We start from the raw sequence: 21659 nt of genomic DNA on the forward strand, positions 1-21659 counted from the left end.
TGATTTAACATGGTATCAGAGCCAAAGGTCTTTTAAATAAATATTCCACGTATTGGACATCACACAATTAAAACGAATAAGTATTACTGAGAATAGAAGATGTTGGAATTGAATAATTATTCAAATTCTTTAGTTTGGTAATAATACACATGGTCTAACTGAAATTGAATCAAAAATACTAAAAACCCCCCACATTATTTTATTTTATTTTTTCAATTCATATTAGAAAATTAAAAATTAAAAAACCTTAAAAAAACCAAGCGGCCACCCCAGAGGGCCTCTGGATGGCTGCGACCACCCTAGAGGAGCTCCAAGGGTTGTTGCAACGACCCCTGGAGCAAATCGGGGTGGCTACGCCCACCCGTTGATGAGCATCAGGGGTGGCCATAGCCACCCCGAGATGCCACGAGGGTGGTCGCACCACCCCCGCCTCTTCCATGGGGGTGGCCGACCTCTAATTTCCATTTTTTTTTTTTTGTTTAAAATAAAATAAAAAATAATAAGGGATTTTTTTTAAAAAAATCTATTATATTCCATAAGGAATATCTATTCCTCTAATTTTTTTAGAAGAATAGCTATTTCTGTGTGTATGAGATTAATCATTTCCATTGGAATAACTATACCCATACCAAACAAAAAAATGACTATTCCATTGGAATAGCCATTTCATTTCAGGGGTCTATTATGCAAACTAAACGGATCCCTAGTGAGTAATGCTATGAACCATCTTTTTATCTTTTTAAAGTTGATTTGGCTTTTAAAATCACCATTGGATAAAAATCCAAGTATGATTCATAAAAAATGTAATGATAATTTTAAAAGCTATATTAATTTTAGGAGGATAAAAAGATGATTCATAACATTACTCAATAAGTATTTAGATATATGTGATGAGTAAATGATCGAGTTTCAGCTTTGAAGATAAAATTGTACATGTTGAGTCAATAATTGATAATATTTTATTTGAGGTTGTGGTAATGAAAGCAGTGAGGACCTTTTATGCACATATATATCCAATTTCTTGACTGACCAAAAATAATAATTCTAAAAGAAAAATCAACTTTTGGAAAATAAAGAAGATGTAATTGCCGTCCACTTTCGGATTGAAAGTTCATCTCATCAATGCACAGTCTCAAGGATTGGAGTCGTCTATACCCAAATTACACGTAAGTTCCACATGTAACATAAGGGCCCTATGACTATGATTGTTACTTGAATCTCCGAACAATATCTCTTCCAACATCAGATATCTATAAATGAAGTCCATCCTCGTCCTGCTAAGCGATAGTAACTGAAAGTCTGAAATAGAGAACTTGAGACATTTTGAGTTCATGTAGGAATGAAATTTAAAGAGTATATATGCTTCATGAAAGACATGGCCGGAGAGAGTACGTGCTTCAAGTCTGATCCGTGGATGACTTGGTAACAAGTCATATGGCATGATATATTGTCGATGTGGTACTCTTAACATCTTGAGAAGCAGTTAGAAAACTAAAGCCAGTTAAAAGTTTCTAAATGGAGAGACTAATTAGAGAAGCAGAATGTGAAGAAGTGGATACTGTATTTTTAGTTAACTTGAAAATCAGTTGTTCTTAATTTTTTGACATTGTATTATTGGGGACCTTTGTCATGTAGGTCAACGACTAAGGGTCCGTTTGAGATTGCGGTTTCAATAGGTGCATTTTTAAAAATTGCGTTTGTGAAATTGCTACTTTTTAAAATCGCAAAAGCGTTTGGTAAAACATGTTAAAAAGTATTTATTTTTTTATTTTTATCAAATATTTGTTATGCAAAATTGTGATTTTGATTTAAATTCATGCTTTTTTAAATAAACACCCCTTAGTCTGCTTTTAGAAATCGCAATTTTTTTTTCCTATTTTATAGTAAGTGCTTTTTAAATCGCAATGCCAAACGTTTACGTTTTGCGATATTTTTTTAAAAAACGCAAATTATTCTTACGAAATCGCAATTCTAAATGCACCCTAATTAGATATGGAAGGTAAATTATTATTAATTTTTTTTTTTTTTATACACAAAGGAAAGTTAGAAAGGGAAAGCTTACATGCACAGAGATGAATAAGAGAGATGCTTAGAAGCGGGATCCACTAATGTCCCTCTACCAAATAAATGATTCCTAGAAGAAGATTCATAGTGCTTAGGAACCCATTCGGCTACTTGACCGATGTGGGACTAATCACATTTTTCTTTTCTTTTCTTTTCACAACATTGACTGAGAAACTAGAAAATGAGAAAAACGACACTAAATAAAAAAAGAGAGGTTCAAAAGCGAGACCCACTAATGTGTAGAGGGTAACTTTACTTGAGTCATTTGATAAAAACATGCATTATTGAGCAATTCTTGCTGATTGAATTGCTCTCATTGTTAGTGCCATCTCATTTTCCAACTCAAAAGGAGGAGCAACTTTAGGCTTAGCAATTAGGAGCGGACGCCTGTACCTGAATCATTCAAGGCCTGTCTTGCTGCAAGGTAAGACAATTGGATCTTAGTACTAAAAGATCTCCTCTTTTTTTTTTCTTTTTTTTTAAAGCCGAAATAAAAGAAAAATGTTATGCATACTCTCAACTATTCATTGTTTTTTTTGAAAAACTCACGACTTATTAGATACGTGATTAGTACAATGTCACAATTAATTAATTGGCCGAACAGAGTTCTCCTCCTAATAAAAAAAAAGACGTGTATTAATAATGGTATTAGTCTATTTTAGTGGCAAACTGTTGAGTTAGCTAAAGCTGTTATGGTATGTATATATAATTTAATATAATTTATGAACGGAAGGCTATATATATATATATGAAATAGTTCAGATCTTCACATATTTTCTTCATTTTTACTTCGAATTAAGATATGGAATTTATTCTTTTAGGGTAAAGTCCACATACCCCCATCAAACTACTATTCAATTGACAATGTACCCCCCAAACTTTCAATTGTGACAATGTCCCCTCCAACTACCAAAACATTGTCAATGTCTCCCCTAAGACTAGCAATAAGACAAAAATGCCCCTATAAATTTCTCAATAAGACAAAAATACCCCTATAAATTAAAAAAAAAATGATTTTTAAAAAAAACAAAAAAATTTAATTTAAAAATAATATTTTTTAAAAAAACAAATTTTTTTTTTTTAAAACGGAAATTTTTTTTTTTAAAAAAAATATATATATTTTTTATTTAGTTTTAAAAAACAAAAAATTTCATTTTATTAAACGTAAATTTTTATTTAAATAAAATTATAAAACAAAAATAAAAAATAAAAAAACGAAAATTTTCAATTTTTATATAAAAAAAAAATCGAAATTTATTTAATTTTTTTCTTATAAAATTGATTTAAAAAAAAAAAAAAAATTGGCCAACGTTTGGATTTTTTTTTTTTTTTGTTAGTTTTAGGTTTTTTCTAGAAGTTTTAGTTATTATTATTATTATTTTTTTTTTGAATTTTACTAAGGGTAATTTCGTCATTGGGGGGAACATTGACAATTTTTGGTAGTTTGGGAGGGACATTGTCACAATTAAAGTTTTTTTTTTTGGGGGGGGGGCATTGTCAATTGAGTGGTAGTTTGAGGGGGTAATGTGAACTTTCCTCTAAATTTTCTTTTGTGAAACACCTAAGGGAACTGTGATTATTGCTAATGAGTTACGGTTTCACTATAGAATGAACAGTTAATGTTGTCAGCATCTGTAATATCTTTGGCCAAAGAGGATATGGAACCTGTACAGTGTAAGTGCGGCCTTACAACTCCAATTATAACATCCACAGTCATAGAGCAACCAAGCACGCAGTGGTACACCAGTAGGCCGCGGATGCGTTCCAGCATGTAGGGTGCGTCGGGGTTCTGTAGTGGGCAGCTGGGCCGTGATCTCCGCTGCGGAGAGCTCGGCACCAGGGCCCGCATTGGCCAAGATGTCGAAAATGCCGAGCTCAATGGCTGCCTGCATGGACATGGGCAGCACATGGGAGAAGACTTCATTTTCATCTTCTTCTTGTTTTGGTTGGAGTTAGGGCTGAGCGTCAGTCGGTTACGGTAGGAATTTTTTGCTTCCGCTCCAAAGTAGGTAAAGTCGGTAAATTCACCGACTTTTTCCGACAATGATTTGTACCGCCACCGACTGTCACCGCCGAGTCAGTTACGGTGACGGTCGGTAATGTTGGTTTGGGCTGGGTCACAATCAGTAAGAAAATAGATTGAAAAATCAAGCCCAATCAGTAAGAAAAAGAAATATTCCTCCACTTTCTCGGCAACCAAACAACAGAAAGAAAAAGAATTCTTAATCAGATTAAAAATACTCAATCAGGGAACACAACTTGAACCAAAAAAGGCACAGAAACTCGAGTCTAAATTCTAAAACATGCTTAGCAAGAAAATACCTCTTTTCCTCCACTTTCTCGGCAATCAAACAGCAAAAAAATAAAATCAAATAAAAATAAAAATAAACACAGAGGTGGGGTCATGAGTGAGAGTGATAGAGAGAGGCAAAGATGAGAGGAGAGTGAGAGAGAGGCAGAGATTAGAGGAGAGTGAAAGAGCGGCAGAGATGAGAGGAGAGTGACAAAGAGAGGAAGATGAGAATGACGGCTAGGGTTAGGGGAAATGGAAGAGAGCTTCTAAATGAGATTATATAGGGCACAAATTCAAGACAAAACGGCGCCGTTTTGACTAGGAAAATATTTTATTTTTATAAGTAAAAATGTAACTAAAAGGCAACCAGCATGGGGCTCGAACTCATGACCAGACCAATAGGTGTACAACATGAGCTCAACCAACTGAGCTAGATAAGTTTTGTTAGGAAAATATAACGAATATTTACTAATATTAAAAATGAATATCAAAACGACGTTGTTTTACAAGTCGGTAAAAGTCGGGTCGGTAATGTCGGAAAAAAAAGTCATTCCGCTTGCCGACCGAAAATTGTCGGAATAAGAAAATCCCAGCCGCCTAACGTCCGTCTTCTTGTCGGTCATGGTCGGTCTCGGTCGGAACTCAGTCGAAACTCGGTCGGCACTCGGAACTTGGTGAATCTGCTAAGCCCTAGTTGGAGTTGTGTGGGGCTTATGGTCGCCATTGATTTTTGTTGTTTAGCTGAACAAGACGATGCACTTCCCCGAATTTGCTGTTGCTTTTGCTAATTTGCCTTCTGGTGCCTGTACTGTCTTGGCTTATTTAAAAAATCTTTTTTTTTTTTTTTTTTTTTTTTCTATGTGATATAAAAAAGATCAGTTAATTTGTTTTTAGGTAACAAAGATGAATTAGTTAAACATTATAAATCTTGATGAATCGGTTAACAAAGATGAATCAGTTAATTTGTTTTTCTTTTAACTATTTTACTCACTTTCTTCGTCACTTCGATCTCTCCCCACTTTTATGACTCCCTTCTAGGTTTTTTTTTTTTTTTTTTTTTTTCACTTTCATGAAGAATTACAATATAACTTTCATATAATTATTATGATAACGTTACAATAAAAATCAGCTCTTATTAAATTAAAATAACGTAAAAACATGGGAATAAACCCCTCCAAAAACCAAACTTCTTTTATTATCACACTATCAAAATACACATTAATTTAACTTGTAGAAACACAACAATACTATTTAAGACGGAAGTCCAATGACTGGGAGCCACGTCTCATAAAGCGATAGTCAATAGTTCGAATCTCCCTCCCATTTTCTCTCCTCTTCTGTAGACATATATATATATAATCTCGTAATAAAAAAAAATAAAAAAAAAAAAAAAAAAAAACTTACACGTGGCATGATCATATCTGTTGCATGCATGTTGATTAAATACGTTTTTTTTTTTTTTTTTTTGATAAATGACAATCTACCCCTACAAATTACCACTTCTATGTCATTATCCCTACAAAGAACAAACTTTAATTTCATTACAAATTACAATGCAAATCTAATAGAAATATTCAGGCATAACACAGTTTCATTGGAAAAACAAAAGGAATCCTTTAGAAGCTGCATACTGATATTACTTACAATATTACCATCAGAAGCTGCATTAGTTGGCTTTATCTCAGTAATTAGGCAAAAGAGCTTCTCACAACAAAAAATGTGTTACTTAGTTACAATAGTTTAGTAACGTGTCAATAGGGTTGGCACATTACAAACATTTAGTAACGTGTGTTTAGTAATATGTCTGGCGTGTTATGAAATTGGGTGTTGCCAGTTTAGTAATGTGTCAGTATTGACACGTTACTATTTAGTAACGTGTCAGTTTTGACACGTTACTATTTCGTGCAAAAAATAATTTTTTTTTTCTTAATAAATTTCTCTGAAATATATTTATTTGTACACCTGATGACATCAACATACATTTCTCAACAAATAGATATCCGATACATCCATTTGGATATATTTCTCAACATAAGTCGTATCAGAACATTGTCCACAACATATATATCCATTTGATGTCCACAAAATAGAAAATGTATATATACATCAACATTGTTAATAAACAAGTAATTCCAACTATATATATATATACATTAACAAAACCCTAAACATACAACTTAAGTGAATCGCGAATACATTACATACAAACACCCCAACAAAAAATCTCGTGAACACCATCATGACGGGTCGACTTCTCTGCACTCACTGCAAATGATTAAACAACAATTAGTCAGCAAACAAACACTCGAACAATCAATCAGGAATCATCAAGTCCTAAGCAATTAGCAACGTCAAAGTATACGAAAGTCATACTCAACAATATGCAGGTTTAATGATGTGTATAAACGGACGATAAACAACTTCAACGTTATATCTACATTGCCAACACACACCTTAGGGTATATACATAGTTTCAATGATAATACATTCAAAATGTGAAAATGATTTGAAATTACGAAGCATATATATGATCTACGTGTATCCAGCATTTTCATAATCACAACACATATTAATTTGTATTCCTAATTTTCAAGTATTTTGAGTTAAGCATATACGCTATTTATGAATATTCGATAATAACTTGTCTGAAATAAGTCATATGTATACGTACAGGCTTGCTGAACCAGTGGTACAATGTCTTGATAAGCGAGACTATTGTCCACTCGGGGTCCGTTGTGGATTTTCGTTTTGATTGCGTCCTCAGCTTCTAACCTTACGTCATCTACACATTACGGTGTAAATGTGTTATATACATGCATGTGTTCCAAAAACATACGAACAAAATGTGATTACCAAACAAATTTACTAACTGTTAAAATGATAGTCATTTCAGAACTTGCTCGTATTACTTAAAGAGAAACAAAAACTAATATAGTTTTACCTGATCAGCTAGCTACTGAGGACCTTACAATCACACGGACTGGAGAGTCTAAGTCGTGCGGAGCTCTAACATTATTGGTCACCTCCAGCTTGGAGACATGTCTCGAGCCCTCAACAAGCACACGAACTCGGGCCTCACACGCCACCATCTGCTGAGCAATCTGTGTAGCCATCTGCGCAACCATCTGTGCGGTAACCTGCTGGGTCACCTCTGCAGTAATCTCAGCCCTCTGCTAGGCCAACCATGCAGCCATATGTATCCTGTGCTGCTCCCTTTCAGCTTCGAATGCTCTTTCAATCATTTGCGGGACATTCGAGCTTCTGGGGTTCTGTGAGGATGGTTTATAATAAGAGTGGATGTAGCCGTGCGCAGGGAGAATATTCTTATTAGCCCCCCGAACACAACCATCATATTCAGGCTTAGAGTTGTGCGCCAAGGCGTATGCATCGTTCGGTGCCCACCGAATAGTCCCATGAGGAGCGTCTACCAACTCTGCAGGATCATTTTCCAATAGCTCCTCCATCCTCACCTGTACGTTACATTACATCCAATCATTATTATTTATGTGTTAATCATAAATAAGTTTTTTATACGCAAATACAAATAAAAAGATACAGGGTGTAAACAACATACAACTCTCTCTTCGACCTCCCGATTTGGGTAGGTACCGTCTTTCTTTCGGTGGGTCTTGATGTAAGCTTGCGCTCGCGTAAGACCCTTGCCCGTAGTAATTAGTTGGAATTACAAACCCACAACACAAACATATGTTAGTATGTATATTAAATTAATGATGACATATATATTTATATAAATGGTAAATGACAAACATACCTCCTCATTGCATAACCTTGCCAAGCTCTTCGAGCCGGTGCAGTGTGGTGTCTTATTCCTGGCTCGTATCTCTCTCATATGTTGAGCATAGTCCTACGCATACACAACATATATACGTTATTAATATGTGAGCCATCTTAAGAATATATATAATTACTGAAACTACACAATTGACATTAACTTAGTGACCTACTTGATATGCTGGATCGCACCATTTCTCCAACAATGTATCCACATCTGCGCGGTTGTACCCTACAAGGAGTTGGCACATCCTCTGCTTCACTGTCGTAGGCGTGTCACCGCGCTAAATAAGGAGTTTCTTTCACAAGTCATGTCTCTAACGCCTCAGCTTGTTGCCCATGTCACGGAATGCATCCTTCTTGATCGTTGCAATGTCCAAGCCAGACGCGATATAGACTGCATCTGCATAAGTTTGAAATTGAGAAATTATGAACCCTACATTATACTTTCCCCATCAACTAATTGTTTCGCAAAATAAGTAAAATAGCTACTATGTACATATGATTGTAAATTAAGAATATCGTAACATTTCACAAACCATCAATGAGCTCCATAAATCCTCCTTCGTGTTGTCGGGTACCTTCAACTAGTCGTCGGATATTCTGAGGAAAGCCCCGCTCCTGACAGTCTTGCCCATCACCTGTCTAAATTTTGACTTGCTTTGTCCTATTGGCTGCCACGATCCATTATACTCCATCACGATCCTTTTCCCAAGGGGGAAGTCCCACATCTTGCGCGACTCATTTATATACAACACTTCAATTTTATTCTATGAATCTGCATTGATGTTTAACACACAGAAAAATGATCAGTACCGACATTAATTGGAAGTGAATGCTTATATATAGAATAATATGCATAAACAAACACATATATATTTCAACATTGACTAGAATACATACCTATTGTCTGAACCTCTCTGACACCCAACACTTGCCCAGCAGGTCTAGCGAGCTGGCTATCCACTAGGTCATCTGTCTCATCCTTCACATCGTCATCGACCTGCGTATCACTATCATCCATGTCTGCGCTGCTGTGTGGTGGCCGATCAAAATAGCCATGCAGCAATATACCCAGCTGGGTCAATGTGGGTAACGGAGATGGCATAGGTGGGGATTCGTCCGAGTCGCGAGGAGTAGGCTCATATCGATACCTGAACTGGGTAAGGCCTGTAGAACGGGATGGGTCTCCGAAATCCCGGCCTAGATCAATTGAAGAGCCGGGAATGTCAAAGACATAATCATCTCTCACAGGTGTATGCCCTTCCATATGCTTTGGAAGTATCGGTCGATACCCTAGCTGCTACCTTAGTAGCATAGCAACGTCCTACGCCTCACTGTCATCAAGGTTGTGCGGTCTTGACCCATGTCCACCAGTACTCTGTCGCGTAGAAGACGGTGTCCTCCGTCCTCTTGTCATCCTCCCTCGAGTACTCATACTACCCTGCAAATAAACGAGCGAGAGATTAGTTATCTGTACAATGTATCAAATATGCAATCAATGTTGAAATATACGCCATCAAACCAATGAATGATAATCAATATATAAATAGATAACAAAGCTTTATATGTACACAATATTCAAATATAATATGATCACATACGCTTCGATCAGTGCTAAATCTGGTCGAACGTATTCGACGTCATCATGCGGATCATTAAGCTTTCTGTTTAATTGTAGTGGCCTACTCTTGTGGTAGTTGACATGATCATCATGAGGCCCTTGACCCTGACCAATGTTGTATACGTTTCTAAGTTTTGTCCTTACAGCGCATGCCCAATCTGGGTTCCTTTCATCTTCGACGTAAAAAACTTGTTCCACTTGGGAAGTCAGCACAGACGGCTCATCAGTAATCAACTCTTCCGTATGGACAAGGTTTTTGAAGTTCACAAACGTTAAGTCATACTCGTCCACCTTGTATCTCCTGTCCAATGTGTTGTTTGCTCAATCACACTTAAACAGAACATACTTCGTCCTGTTGTAATACTCCACCTCAAGTATTTGGGTTAGCTTCCCGAAGTATATTTGGTCATCAATTGTCAGCACGCAGACGCCACTGTTCTGCGACCTCTTCCCCACATCATGTGCACGAGTGCGAAACAACTTGCCGTTGACAACATATCTATTATATTGGACTGCTGAGATCATCGGCCCTCTACAATGCATTACTAGTTTGTGACCCATTTCATTCCAGCATTGATCGTCCGAACAATCGACCTGCGAGTATAATACAATGAAAATTGCATAGTTAGTGTGATTAGGGAATAGAAATAAGAAGCAAATACATGAAAGTTAGTAGGTAGACATAACATTAGTCTTACGTAGTCATGGTACCAATGGCAAAATTGCTCAACATGTTGGGTTTCCAACTGATCGTCCGTCAGTCGTCCCCTAGTTCTAGGTTCCCTAAGGGTATCCATGTGCATCCTACAATTTCAAATTAAATATAGAAATTATAACACACAACTAAGGGTGTAAGACAAATGAACATTCTATGCTATAAACCCACTCACATCCGTAATTGGAGAAACTCGTCCGAGTTAAACGTAATATAACGGTGGATCTGAGTCAATGTGCGTTTGTCGAGATCGACTCGTGTCCCCGCCCCTTTAGACCATCCGGGTTTCTTTGCGGCCTATTGTGAAATGTCGATACATTATCTAAATAATGAGAGCAAAATGTCACCAATTCAGTTGCAATATAGCCCTCCGTAATGCAGCCCTCAGGAGCCGCTTTATTTCGCACATTAGATTTGAAACCCCCAAGGCTCCTACATATTAAATCAGTCAATCATTGAATTTAGTTGTTGTTTTTAAATAAATGAAGGGCGAAAAAATGTAAGTCTTGCGTCGAATTAACTTTACCTCTTTGCTGGATACATCCACCTAGACTATATAGGTCCACCGAGGCGGCATTCACGAACAAGATGCACGACAAGATGAATCATTCTCGTGAAAAACTCAGGTGGGAATACCTGCTCCATCTTGCACAAAGTGATACAGACGTCACCCTCAATACGGTTCATATCCTCTGCAGTCAATGCCATCGAACAAATGCCTCTGAAGATTGCAAACATTTCAACAAGAGGTCTAACCACTTTATCTGGTAGTGACGTGGCACGCAATGCAATAAGGAGAAGCTGTTGCATCAGTACGTGATTGTCATGGCTCTTCATTCTTGAAATCGATCGGTCTTTAAGTAGTACATACCTAAAAATGTTCGAGGCATATCCGTTGGGCATCCTTATATTTCGAAGAACTTTCAAGAAACTAGTTTTATCTTCATTGGACATCGTGTGGCAAGCTGGGGGCATATAGATTATCCCATCTTTCGTGAACGGATGAAGTGTAGGTCTCAAGGCCATTTCTTGCAAGTCTTTACGTGCTTCAAGGTTGTCCTTTGTTTTCCCTTTGATGCCCAGTAGTGTGCCTATTATGTTGTCCATCACATTTTTCTCTATGTGCATAATATCAAGATTGTGCCGTAATAAATTATATTTCCAGTACGACAACCTAAAAAAAAAACTTTTCTTCTTCCACACTACATTATCATTATGAGTCATCTTCCTCTTTCATTTATCAGCGGGCTTTGACTTACCGACGCTCTCATCCCCAAATATCATCCCTTATAACTGTTTCAGAATTTCATCTGCTCCTGGCACATCGGGGGCACATTCTAGTTCTTGGTTACCGTCAAAAGTTCTTTTGTTCCGCCTCCACGCATGATCCATGGGCAAGAATCGCCTATGCCGCATAAAGCAAAATTTATTCCCGTGTTTTAACCGTCTAGACTTTATTGCATGCATACAGCAAGGGTATGCCTTTCCACCCTCAGTAGGCCACCCGGACAAGTTTCTGTATGCAGGAAAGTCATTAATTGTCCACATCAATTGTGCTCTGAGCATAAAATTCTTATTCAGTGAGACATCAAATGTTCGTACCCCTACATTCCATAGTTCATGTAATTCTTCAATTAAAGGTTGCAGGTAAACATCTATATCTATTCCAGGTGAACTTGGACCTGGAATAATCAAGGATAATATAAAAGAAGTTTGTTTAATGCACATCCAAGGAGGCAGGTTATATGGTACTAGCATTGCAGGCCAAATACTGTGGGATGTGGTCATGTTCCCAAAAGGATTAAACCCATCTGAGGTGAGGCCGAGCTTTACATTCCTGCTGTCTGTAGAAAAATTTGAATATAAATTATCAAACGACTTCCATACTTCACTATCGGCCGGATGCCTCAATACACCATCTTTTGTGCGGCCGTTTGCATGCCATCTCATATGGGGCGCAGTATACTGCGACATAAACAGCCTCTGTAGCTGTGGTATGATTGGAAACCACCGCAACACCTTCACTGGACCTCGCTTACTCGACGTTATGGGCTGCCCATCCTCGTCTAAATGGATTCCATCCTTCCATTTAGATTCTCCACATTTAACACATAAATCTAAATCCTTATTGACCTTCCAGAACAACATACAGTTATTACGACAAGCCGGTATCTTCTCATACCCGAGTCCTATGTCCCTTAGAAACCTTTTCGCCTCATATGTATTACCTCGCAAAGCCCCATCATCTATAGGAAACAACTGATTGATGAAATCTAGAAAAGCCGAGAATATCATATTACTAACTCCACCCACACACTTCAAGTTATACAAATGTACAGTAGCACTCAATTTCTTGTGTTTTGTCTTCTCATGAAGCGGCTAGTCTGCATTTTTAAGTAAGTACTCATACTTTCGTACGTCACATTCATCGGCTTCATCATGCACAATGTGTTCTTCCTCACCCTGCACCTCGACCTGACGCTCACAATTGTCTTCTCTGACTTCATGCATGCCAAATAAATCACGCAACAGGCTATGCATATTTCCACCCTGTTCTCCACTTTCACCTGCATCTGCGGTCGGACAGTTCAAATGAGTGCCTTCAACTGGAGCTCTTATAGGCCTCTCGCCATGATAAATCCATTGTTGGTATTGTGGCCACATTCCTTTCCCTCCTGTCAAGCTCGTATACCAACCTTGGTAGGTGTTTCCTGTTGTTTCGACACATCTTACAGGGGCACACAATAAGTCCATCTGGAGTTCTACAATTCCTAACTGCAAAGTCTACAAATGATCTATACCTGTCTCTGTATTCCTTCGTACTCCTAGACTTCGTCATCCAACTCTTGTCCATAGCGTTACTATGTACATTAAGTAAGTCGAGGTTAGTTTTGGAATAACCATAGCAAAATTATTGCCCACTAATTAATTTAACTACATGTGTTATGGGGATCCTAAACAAAAGTAATAAATTGAAAATAAAAAAATGAATAGCCGTGGAATGAAAATACACTAGCGTCAACCATTCAAGTTACTTTTATACTATTCAAGGAAAATACACTACTCACTTCCACCATCGGTCGGTGGAAGAGAATAAAAAAATTTAATGGATCACATGCATGTTATTAAAATTAGATTTGACCCATTAGTGTGTTTTATTTTGTTTTTTAAAAAAATTACACAAATTAATATAATGTTAATAACCTAAGCAAAATTATTGGTACACCTCATGCAAAGCTGACTAATCAAAGATCAAACCAGAATTGTCAATAACATTTTTTACATTATATACAAATAATTATATATAATTAATTCTGACTAATTATATAAACACACACATACATATATATATATATATGTGTGTGTGTGTGTGTGTGTAAGCTCCTACAAAAGGTATATTCCCTACACCACCTTACTACTATATGGATGTCATCATATCATCTCATATCATTCTTATTCAACTCCATAATCCAGGTATTATAGACATCACATCTGAAACCAATGCAATTGAATCCAGCTGCATATACCAATCGAAATAATTCAATTCATGTTGCTGCCGCTTCCTTCCTCCTGGTTTTTTAATCATCATATGCATATCAAGTAGGGACTTAACCTTTGCATAAGTAGTAATCTCTAGAAAAATTGGAAGAACTTGCACCATAGCAAGAACCTTTCCATCGTATGGAAGAGCGCTGTAGCAGTTATTCAATATCTTCACGCAGTCATCGTCGCCCCAATCATTGAGTATCCACTATCAAAGATAAATAATCTCATGGTTAGCATTTGAATTCTGAAAAATAAATTTATCACCTTTCTTAAGCACAGAGTATTATTGACAAAGCATATAATGCTGAGAAGCATTAAAAGAATGTTAAAAATCAAAGGCAAATTATACTTTACCACCCTAGAGTATCAATTTTGTGGCAACGTCTCCACCGAACTTTCAATTTGCGCACCCTCTAAATTAGGCTTGAATGTTACAAAAATGAGAAAGATGAATAGGTATACCCCTTTATCACACATTCCCCCATTCTAGCAAACCAAATACCATCATGTCAAAACAACAAATCCCATGAATGCCACCCTTGAGATAAACAAGCAGAGTTATTTTTTTTTTTCTTTAGTATAAACATCACATATGTAGAAAAATAAAAAATAAAAAAGATTAAACGGCTTGCAAAAATTAACCAAGTTTCTTATATCTCATCTGTATCTTTCTGAGCTTCAAATGTGGGTAACAAAAGAAGTGACGTAGTTATTAGTCATTCTTCAAGCTCAAGGATAAGAGAAAACATCCTGGAGACATTGTATTTGGGAGACATTTTGGTTCCTGCCAATCGCATGGTAGCCCTACTAACAATAAATAATCTTGCCAAAGTATTCTGGTAAACCCTTAAGAGATGCAAACACCAATTTTATAACAATGCCTTCCAATCTGTTAACGAGGATTTCAATCATTTTTTTCATTTCCAGTATTTAAGATCCAATTTGGATGGTGAGAGACAAAGTAAAACAATTTTCTCAAATTATGGGGCCAATCACCAATATTGAAAAGCGTAATTTCAACAAAGTTTACAGAAATTGTTGATAGCACTTAAAAAACACAGGACGTCGTTATTGCATTGTTGCAGTAATGCCATTACAACATCAATAGATGGGCAATCAAACAATCTTTTTCCATGCTACAAATTTATTTGCTAAATGTTTCTAAGCGAAAGAGAAAAATGAGCCTTAATTAAGTCAACGATAAAAGTAAGGAACAATGCCAAAAAGATACAAAATTGAAAATTCACCTTCAAAATTGTGGCATCTCCTTTTGGAACACTTTCGAACATATCTTTAGCTACATGTTTTACACTTGCAAGATAAATTAACACCCCCTTTAATCTACAGATTCTGTCAAACAATCGCAAATAGCTATCTAGACTCCCAAAAGTACAACCATTCATTAGCAATTCATGTAGAGTCAAATTTGGTTAATTAACTGGATCTAGATAATCAATCTCCATAGTATTAGTCTCCACAAGATTTTAGCCATCTTTCTAATAACTTAGAAACATTTTTTTGTTTTTTTTTTTGGCATGACATGGTACATGGGAATTGATAATATGAAGGTTACAGAGACCATCTACTTTGAACTTTGGAAAGTTTTTTTGTGGCATCTTTCTCTCCCTCACCCTTTCTTCCTATCTACTTTAACATAAAAACATTGTTTGTTGGTAGCCTGACAGGGCACATGGAAATTAACATTATGAAGGTTGCAGAGATCATCTACTTTAACTTAGAAACAGTTTTTTTTTTTTTTTTTTTGGGCATCATACATGGGCATTGAGAATATGAAGGTTGCAGATATCAGAACAATAGAGATGTGGCGAACAGCACTTAAAACAACTGAAGTGGGAAAAGATTGGATTCATTGCATATCCAATGATTTTTTGATCATTTTAATCCCAAAGTCTGATAAGGAAATTTATCGAATTCAAAAATAACCGTTGGGAGAAACAACACAATATCTTAAACAATATTATTTTAAAAAAACGTACTTGATAAACAGACAACATACCAGGATAGGGCGGGGCATGTTGTATAACATGAGGCATGTCGAAATTAATGCCCTTAATTTTGGGGTATTTGGAAATGATTAAGCTAAGGACCACTCCGATATTTCCACTACCAACGTCAACGATCTGCTTGAGGCTCTCAAAACCATCATAGGACTCAAGCATTTTCTTAACAAGTAAGGTAGTGAATTGATCAAATCAAACGACTTTCTAGATGTAATTTTTTTTTTTTTTTTTTTTTTTCTAGTTTCATTTGCTTAAATAATTTTTTTATTAATAATCTCTACAAGTAATGAAGAAAATTCTCAGGTAGTTTTCGTTGATCAATTTTTCACCAAATATTCATAAAATGACTTACGTCAACATTTATCTTTATAAAGAAATTAATTTTGCATAGTTATCATAATAACTTAATAATTAAAAACTTTTGAAAATTTTTGTTTACTATGTCCCTCACTTCTCCCCACTTTTAACGCTCCCTTTCAGTTTTTCTCTCTTTCCTTGTATTTTTCGTGAAAAAACTATAATTTTTTTTTTTAAAGATAAATACTATACATACTTTTGTTTGTTATTTCATTTAATAGTGATTTTCAATGACGTACTATTTCAGGAAGTGAGTACTTGAGAGTGAACACTTTAAAGTATGTATAGCATTTTTTTAAAAACAATTCATAATAATATTTCACTACAAAAAAACCATTTTTTTATGACAGGCGTTTTCTGACGTGTTCTAGTGTCCGACACGTCAGAAAATTTTTCTGACGGGTCGTTTCTGACGCGTGTCGATTGTCAGAAACATAGGTGTCAGGAAAAAAAAATTCCTGACGTGTGAGTGGGTAACACGTCAAAAAATTCTGACGTGTTACCCACTCACACGTTTTCTAACGTGTTACCCACTCACACGTCAGGAATTTTTTATGACGTTGCATTTTTTGCCACGTCAGAAAATTTCTGACGTGGCATTTTTGGCACGTCAGAAAAATTCTGACGGTGCAGTCCACGCAAACGTCAAAAATTTTTATCACGTTGCGGGTTGGACACCTCATCAAAATTTCTGACGTGGCATTTATGCAACGTCAGACGTTTTCTGACGTGGCATTTCTGACGTGGTAGAAATGCCACGTCAGAAAATTAGGCCTTTTTTTTTTTTTTTTCCTGCTTTCCCTGATTGCTTTCCCTAAATATTCCAGAAATGCTTTCTCTCATTGCTTTCCCAGGTTGTTTTCTCTGTTCCAACATAACAGAGAAAACAACCTGGAAACACAACATTTGCAAATTTTCTCTCACTGTTATTTTCTCTCAATGTGTACTGATTTTTCAGATTAATTCCAGATTATTTGAAACATTTGCAAATATTCTGGAATAATCAAAAAATTTGAAACATTTCCAATTTGGAACACATTTGAAATAATTAGGAACACACTTGATTATTCCAGAATATTCTATTTGAATTGGCAAACAATTAGATCCAACAAACTGGCAAATAATTAGATCCAACAAACAATATTCTATTGTTCCAACATCGTTTTCCTGTACAAATTGAATTGGTAATTTCCAATTTCTTTCCTGAGTTCAATTTATTCCAGAATTCAATATATACAGTTTATACAATTCAATTTACTCCAGATTTCCCTGCTTGAATTCAATTTAATTTGTACAAAAAAAAACCTATTTTCTCATGTCATCTTTCCTAAGGATATACTAGGGACAAAAACAAATGGCATGATAAAATCATTATAACATGTCCAAAAATTTAGTTACATATAATAGAATTCGACATTCAAATCTATCAACTGCTCAGAAATAAATAGAGACATGCATGGAATAACTGATAGGTCATTGAGTCAATTCAATATGTCAAACCAAAATTGAAAACAAAATCAAAATCAAAATCATATCAAATCAAATCAAACCAAACTAATACGTCCTATGTCCATCCATGACCTCCTCATACCGCTATTTCCAAAGGTTTCCCAAATAGCTTGATGTATACTGACAACAACATCCACAAGCTTCTTCACAATCTGCGGTAAGAAATAAATTCAAAGAAAGATGTTACTCTACAAATAGAAAGAACTACTCTACTCTACTCTATCATATGTAAGACAATACTGAATAAAGTATAAACTTTCCTCCATGGCCTAACTTAATAAATCAGATTCAAGAATGTATAACTTCTTAAACTTGACATGCTAAATGGCCATATATATTCTTCTTATATTCCAATCCACCTATATGGATGCATCCCTTATTGCTGGCGTTTGGCTAATTTCACTACAAAAAATTTCAGATTTAGCGACGCCTCGTAAGAAAACGACACTCTAAGGCGTCTCATTTAGTGGAACCGACACCCCTATAATAAGGGTGTCTGTTGAACAGTAAACCAACACCATTAAGTGGTGTCGACAATGATTTACAAAGTGCCTATTAAAGTAGTTTGAAATTTCAAACTACTTTAATAAGCACTTTGTTATACGAGAGATTTGTCAAAGACTTTTTTTTTCTTCTACGATGTTGACAGTAATTTTAAATACTCAATTCTTATCTCATCCAATTTTAACAAGCGGCGCGCGAAGAGACCCTTTGCTTGACTTGGGCATTAAAGAGGTTGGCAGTCAAGCAGCATGAATCACTCATTTCGGGTTAATCTCTAAATTGATGGCTTTGTTATCATTTCATTAGACTGATGTGTCATGCCTACATTATACTATATCTATAAGCTATGTATATATATATCAACTGCAGCTAATTTGAAGTCGCAATTCTTATTTCAACTTTTCATAAGCATTTTTATTTAAAGGGTTCGGACAAGAAACGATAGATTTCCAAATTAATATTACAAGCAAGCAATCTACTTGAAGAACTCCATAACCCAAAAATTACAGACAAAAGATTCATATCTGATGCCACTAAACCCTGCTTTGGTTGCCAAGGCAATGAATTCAGCTTCCGTCCTTTCCTTCGCTCCTGGGTTACATTGAGTCAACAGGTGCGCATCCGATTGACAGTTGCTCTTCATAGAAGTGCTAATCTCAGGCATAATTGGAAGAACTGCATCCACAACAATCACCTTTCCATCATTTGGTGTAGCCTCGTAGCAGTTCTTCAACAGCTTCAAGCAATGTTCATCATTCCAATCATGGAGTATCCACTACAAAATGTATCCAAATTATAACACCATTTCTCTTCAACTCATATACAAAAAGTACACAAATCAATCAAACCCACCTTCATAAAAATGGCATCCCCCTTAGGAACGCTTTCGAACATGTCTCCCCCGACATGTTCCACACCTGCAACACCAATTAATTAACACCTCTCTTTATCCCCCCACACACAAATATATATAGCTTATGAAGAACATTATATATATATAAAAGAAGAGCAAATTAACCAGGATAAAGTGGGGCATGTTGTATGACATGGGGCAAGTCGAAATTAATGGCCTTGATATGGGGGTATCTGGAAGTGATCAAGTTGAGAGTGGCTCCTAGACCGCCGGCAACATCAACCAATTGCTTGAGTTGCTGGAAGCCTTTGTAGGAGTCAAGGATGTTCTTCATAACAATGGTTGTGTGGTTGAACATGGCTGCGTTGAAAAGCTGGTTGAACCTGGGCTCCAACCCGGCGTACTCGAAGGCCTGCATGCCATGAGCTCTGTTGAATGGAATTCCTCCTCCCTCAAGAATTGCATCTTTCAGATGGGACCTATCAATGAATTCGGACCAGAATCAGCACAAATACTGGATTGTACGAGCAAAAATTTGTAAATAAATCTACAAATATTATATAAATTCCAAGATCTTAACTATATATATATCATGAGTTTCACAATAAATTCATAAAAGAATGTACCAGAATCTAGAACAATTAAACTTTAGTAGTTTGGAATTCACTACACTATCTATCCCATGCACCACATGATGTTACTCAACAATGACGACAACTATAAGTAAAACAAAAATCTTGCAATAGTTATATTTATTTATTTAGTATTAGGTTAATTTTGTCAAAATCACTTAATTATAAACAGACACAAGTGCAATCACCCAACGCAAATTGTAGGACAAGCAAAGCTCACATGAATGATAGAGAGATTAGGTAGTGTAAGAGGTAGCCTACATGTTCGAATTATGATCTAATTAATTTGTTTATCCCAATTCGCAGTTTAAACTCGAAAACATTAATATTGTAATATAAGGGGGTTGGGTTTAACGACATTGTTATTTCAAATATGTGATGGATTTAAACATTTAAACTCAAAAATATCTATTGAATCATTAAATGGCGGAATAAATATTGTAGTTTGTTATATATATATATATATATATATATATATATATATGAAAGCATTTTTAATGGTCTAAAAAAACTAAAAATGGCCAAAAAGGACTTTTGGCAAAAGCTTAAAATTGAAGTTTTTGTAAAAAAGTTTTTTTTTTTTTTTACTTAAAACATCTATTTCTCAAACACAATCCTAAACCGGCTGTAAAATAACTTTGCACACCAAAAGCACTTTAGGCATAACTGTGCAATATTTTCATAAACAAGAGGACTAGCTTAAAAAAATTGTTTGATAATCCACTCTTTTTTTTTTTTTCACTAAAAAGTCAAAACATTAACAAACAACTTGCAACAATTTTTTAATATTCTTTTTACCAATTCGATGATGGATTCACATGTCCATTGTACCGATACGATGAAAGATCGTCGACTAGTTTTTTTTTATTTATTTTTTTGGAAAAAAAAATAAACAAAAGAAGAAAACAAACTAATTATGAACAGAAAAAGGAGGGAAAAGAAGAAAAAAGTGGAGGTAAAAATAGAAAACATACCAACTATCTAAGCTGACCTTGTCGTGATACAAGGCCATGATAGGTCCCAAAGAGACACCATCTTCGTTGCAGACGAAGTGTTTAGACACATTAGAAAGACTATAAAGCCTCTGCAAAGATCCAGAGTCATCAGCAGCCATAGAGCAACCAAGCAGAGAATGGGTGGCCAGCAACCTCAGAATACGGTCCAACATTGTGGGTGCCTCGGGGTTCTTGGTTGGCATCTGTTGAACAATCTGTGTTGGGGAGAGCTTGGCTCCCGGACCCGCTTTTGCTAGAATTTCAAAAACACCAAGCTCCACGGCTGATTGCAAGGTCATGGGCACCACAAGGGAGCTCGCCACCTGTATTGCATACGAGAAGCTCTCGTCTTCATTCCCATGATCACTATCATGAGTTATTGGGGTCGATTTCAAAAGAGAGGCCATTGGAGAAACTGGAAGAGAAATCTGCTCTAAATTTGTTTAGATATTGCAAGTTTAATCAATTGATCGATCGATTTATAAGCCGAATGAAAGTGGTGTTGAAATTTGGCTCATATTAGTCAGACAAAAATTAGCCACCGAATGAAGACTTTTTGTTAGCAAAAGATGAGAGTAGGAAAAGTCTTGTATTGTGGGCTGCATTTTTTTTTTCTTTATTTTTTTCTTTTTTGCACCGCTAAAACTAGTGTCTCATATTAATATTAGTGAAAGGTTAAATAGACAAGAGCGGACTGAACGTCAGGTATTTTTGAAATTTCTTGAATACGTCCGTATAAGTAGGATTTAGGGCT

General features: G+C 36.0%; 2 protein-coding genes across 2 annotated transcripts in view; both read right to left on the reverse strand.

Moving 5' to 3' along the window:
- Positions 1 to 13945: 13945 nt before the first annotated feature.
- The window catches only part of LOC132186637 (caffeic acid 3-O-methyltransferase-like), a 68907-nt gene continuing 61193 nt past the window's right edge, over positions 13946 to 21659 (reverse strand). Inside the window, exon 4 of the mRNA XM_059600624.1 lies at positions 13946 to 14239. Within this exon, the coding sequence (XP_059456607.1) occupies positions 13946 to 14239 (294 nt within the window). The remainder of the gene's footprint in view (positions 14240 to 21659) is intronic.
- LOC132186982 (caffeic acid 3-O-methyltransferase-like) lies at positions 18796 to 21337 on the reverse strand. Its single transcript, XM_059601114.1, has 4 exons — positions 20885 to 21337; positions 19444 to 19757; positions 19278 to 19342; positions 18796 to 19200 (listed from the first exon to the last, which is right to left on the reverse strand). The coding sequence occupies exons 1-4, from the start codon at positions 21310 to 21312 to the stop codon at positions 18901 to 18903; spliced, it is 1107 nt and encodes a 368-aa protein (XP_059457097.1). The 5' UTR covers positions 21313 to 21337; the 3' UTR covers positions 18796 to 18900.

The sequence above is a fragment of the Corylus avellana genome, chromosome ca7 (assembly GCF_901000735.1).
Source record: "Corylus avellana chromosome ca7, CavTom2PMs-1.0".
NCBI lineage: Eukaryota > Viridiplantae > Streptophyta > Magnoliopsida > Fagales > Betulaceae > Corylus > Corylus avellana.

Bases quoted from the DNA above. Each gene is read 5' to 3' on its own strand.
- LOC132186982 (XM_059601114.1), bottom strand. From the start codon at position 21,312: ATGGCCTCTCTTTTGAAATCGACCCCAATAACTCATGATAGTGATCAT. The intron at 19,343-19,443 runs GTTAATTTGCTC...TTGGTGTTGCAG, and splicing joins ACATGCCCCACTTTATCCTG to GTGTGGAACATGTCGGGGGA. The intron at 19,201-19,277 runs GTGGGTTTGATT...TACATTTTGTAG, and splicing joins GGGATGCCATTTTTATGAAG to TGGATACTCCATGATTGGAA.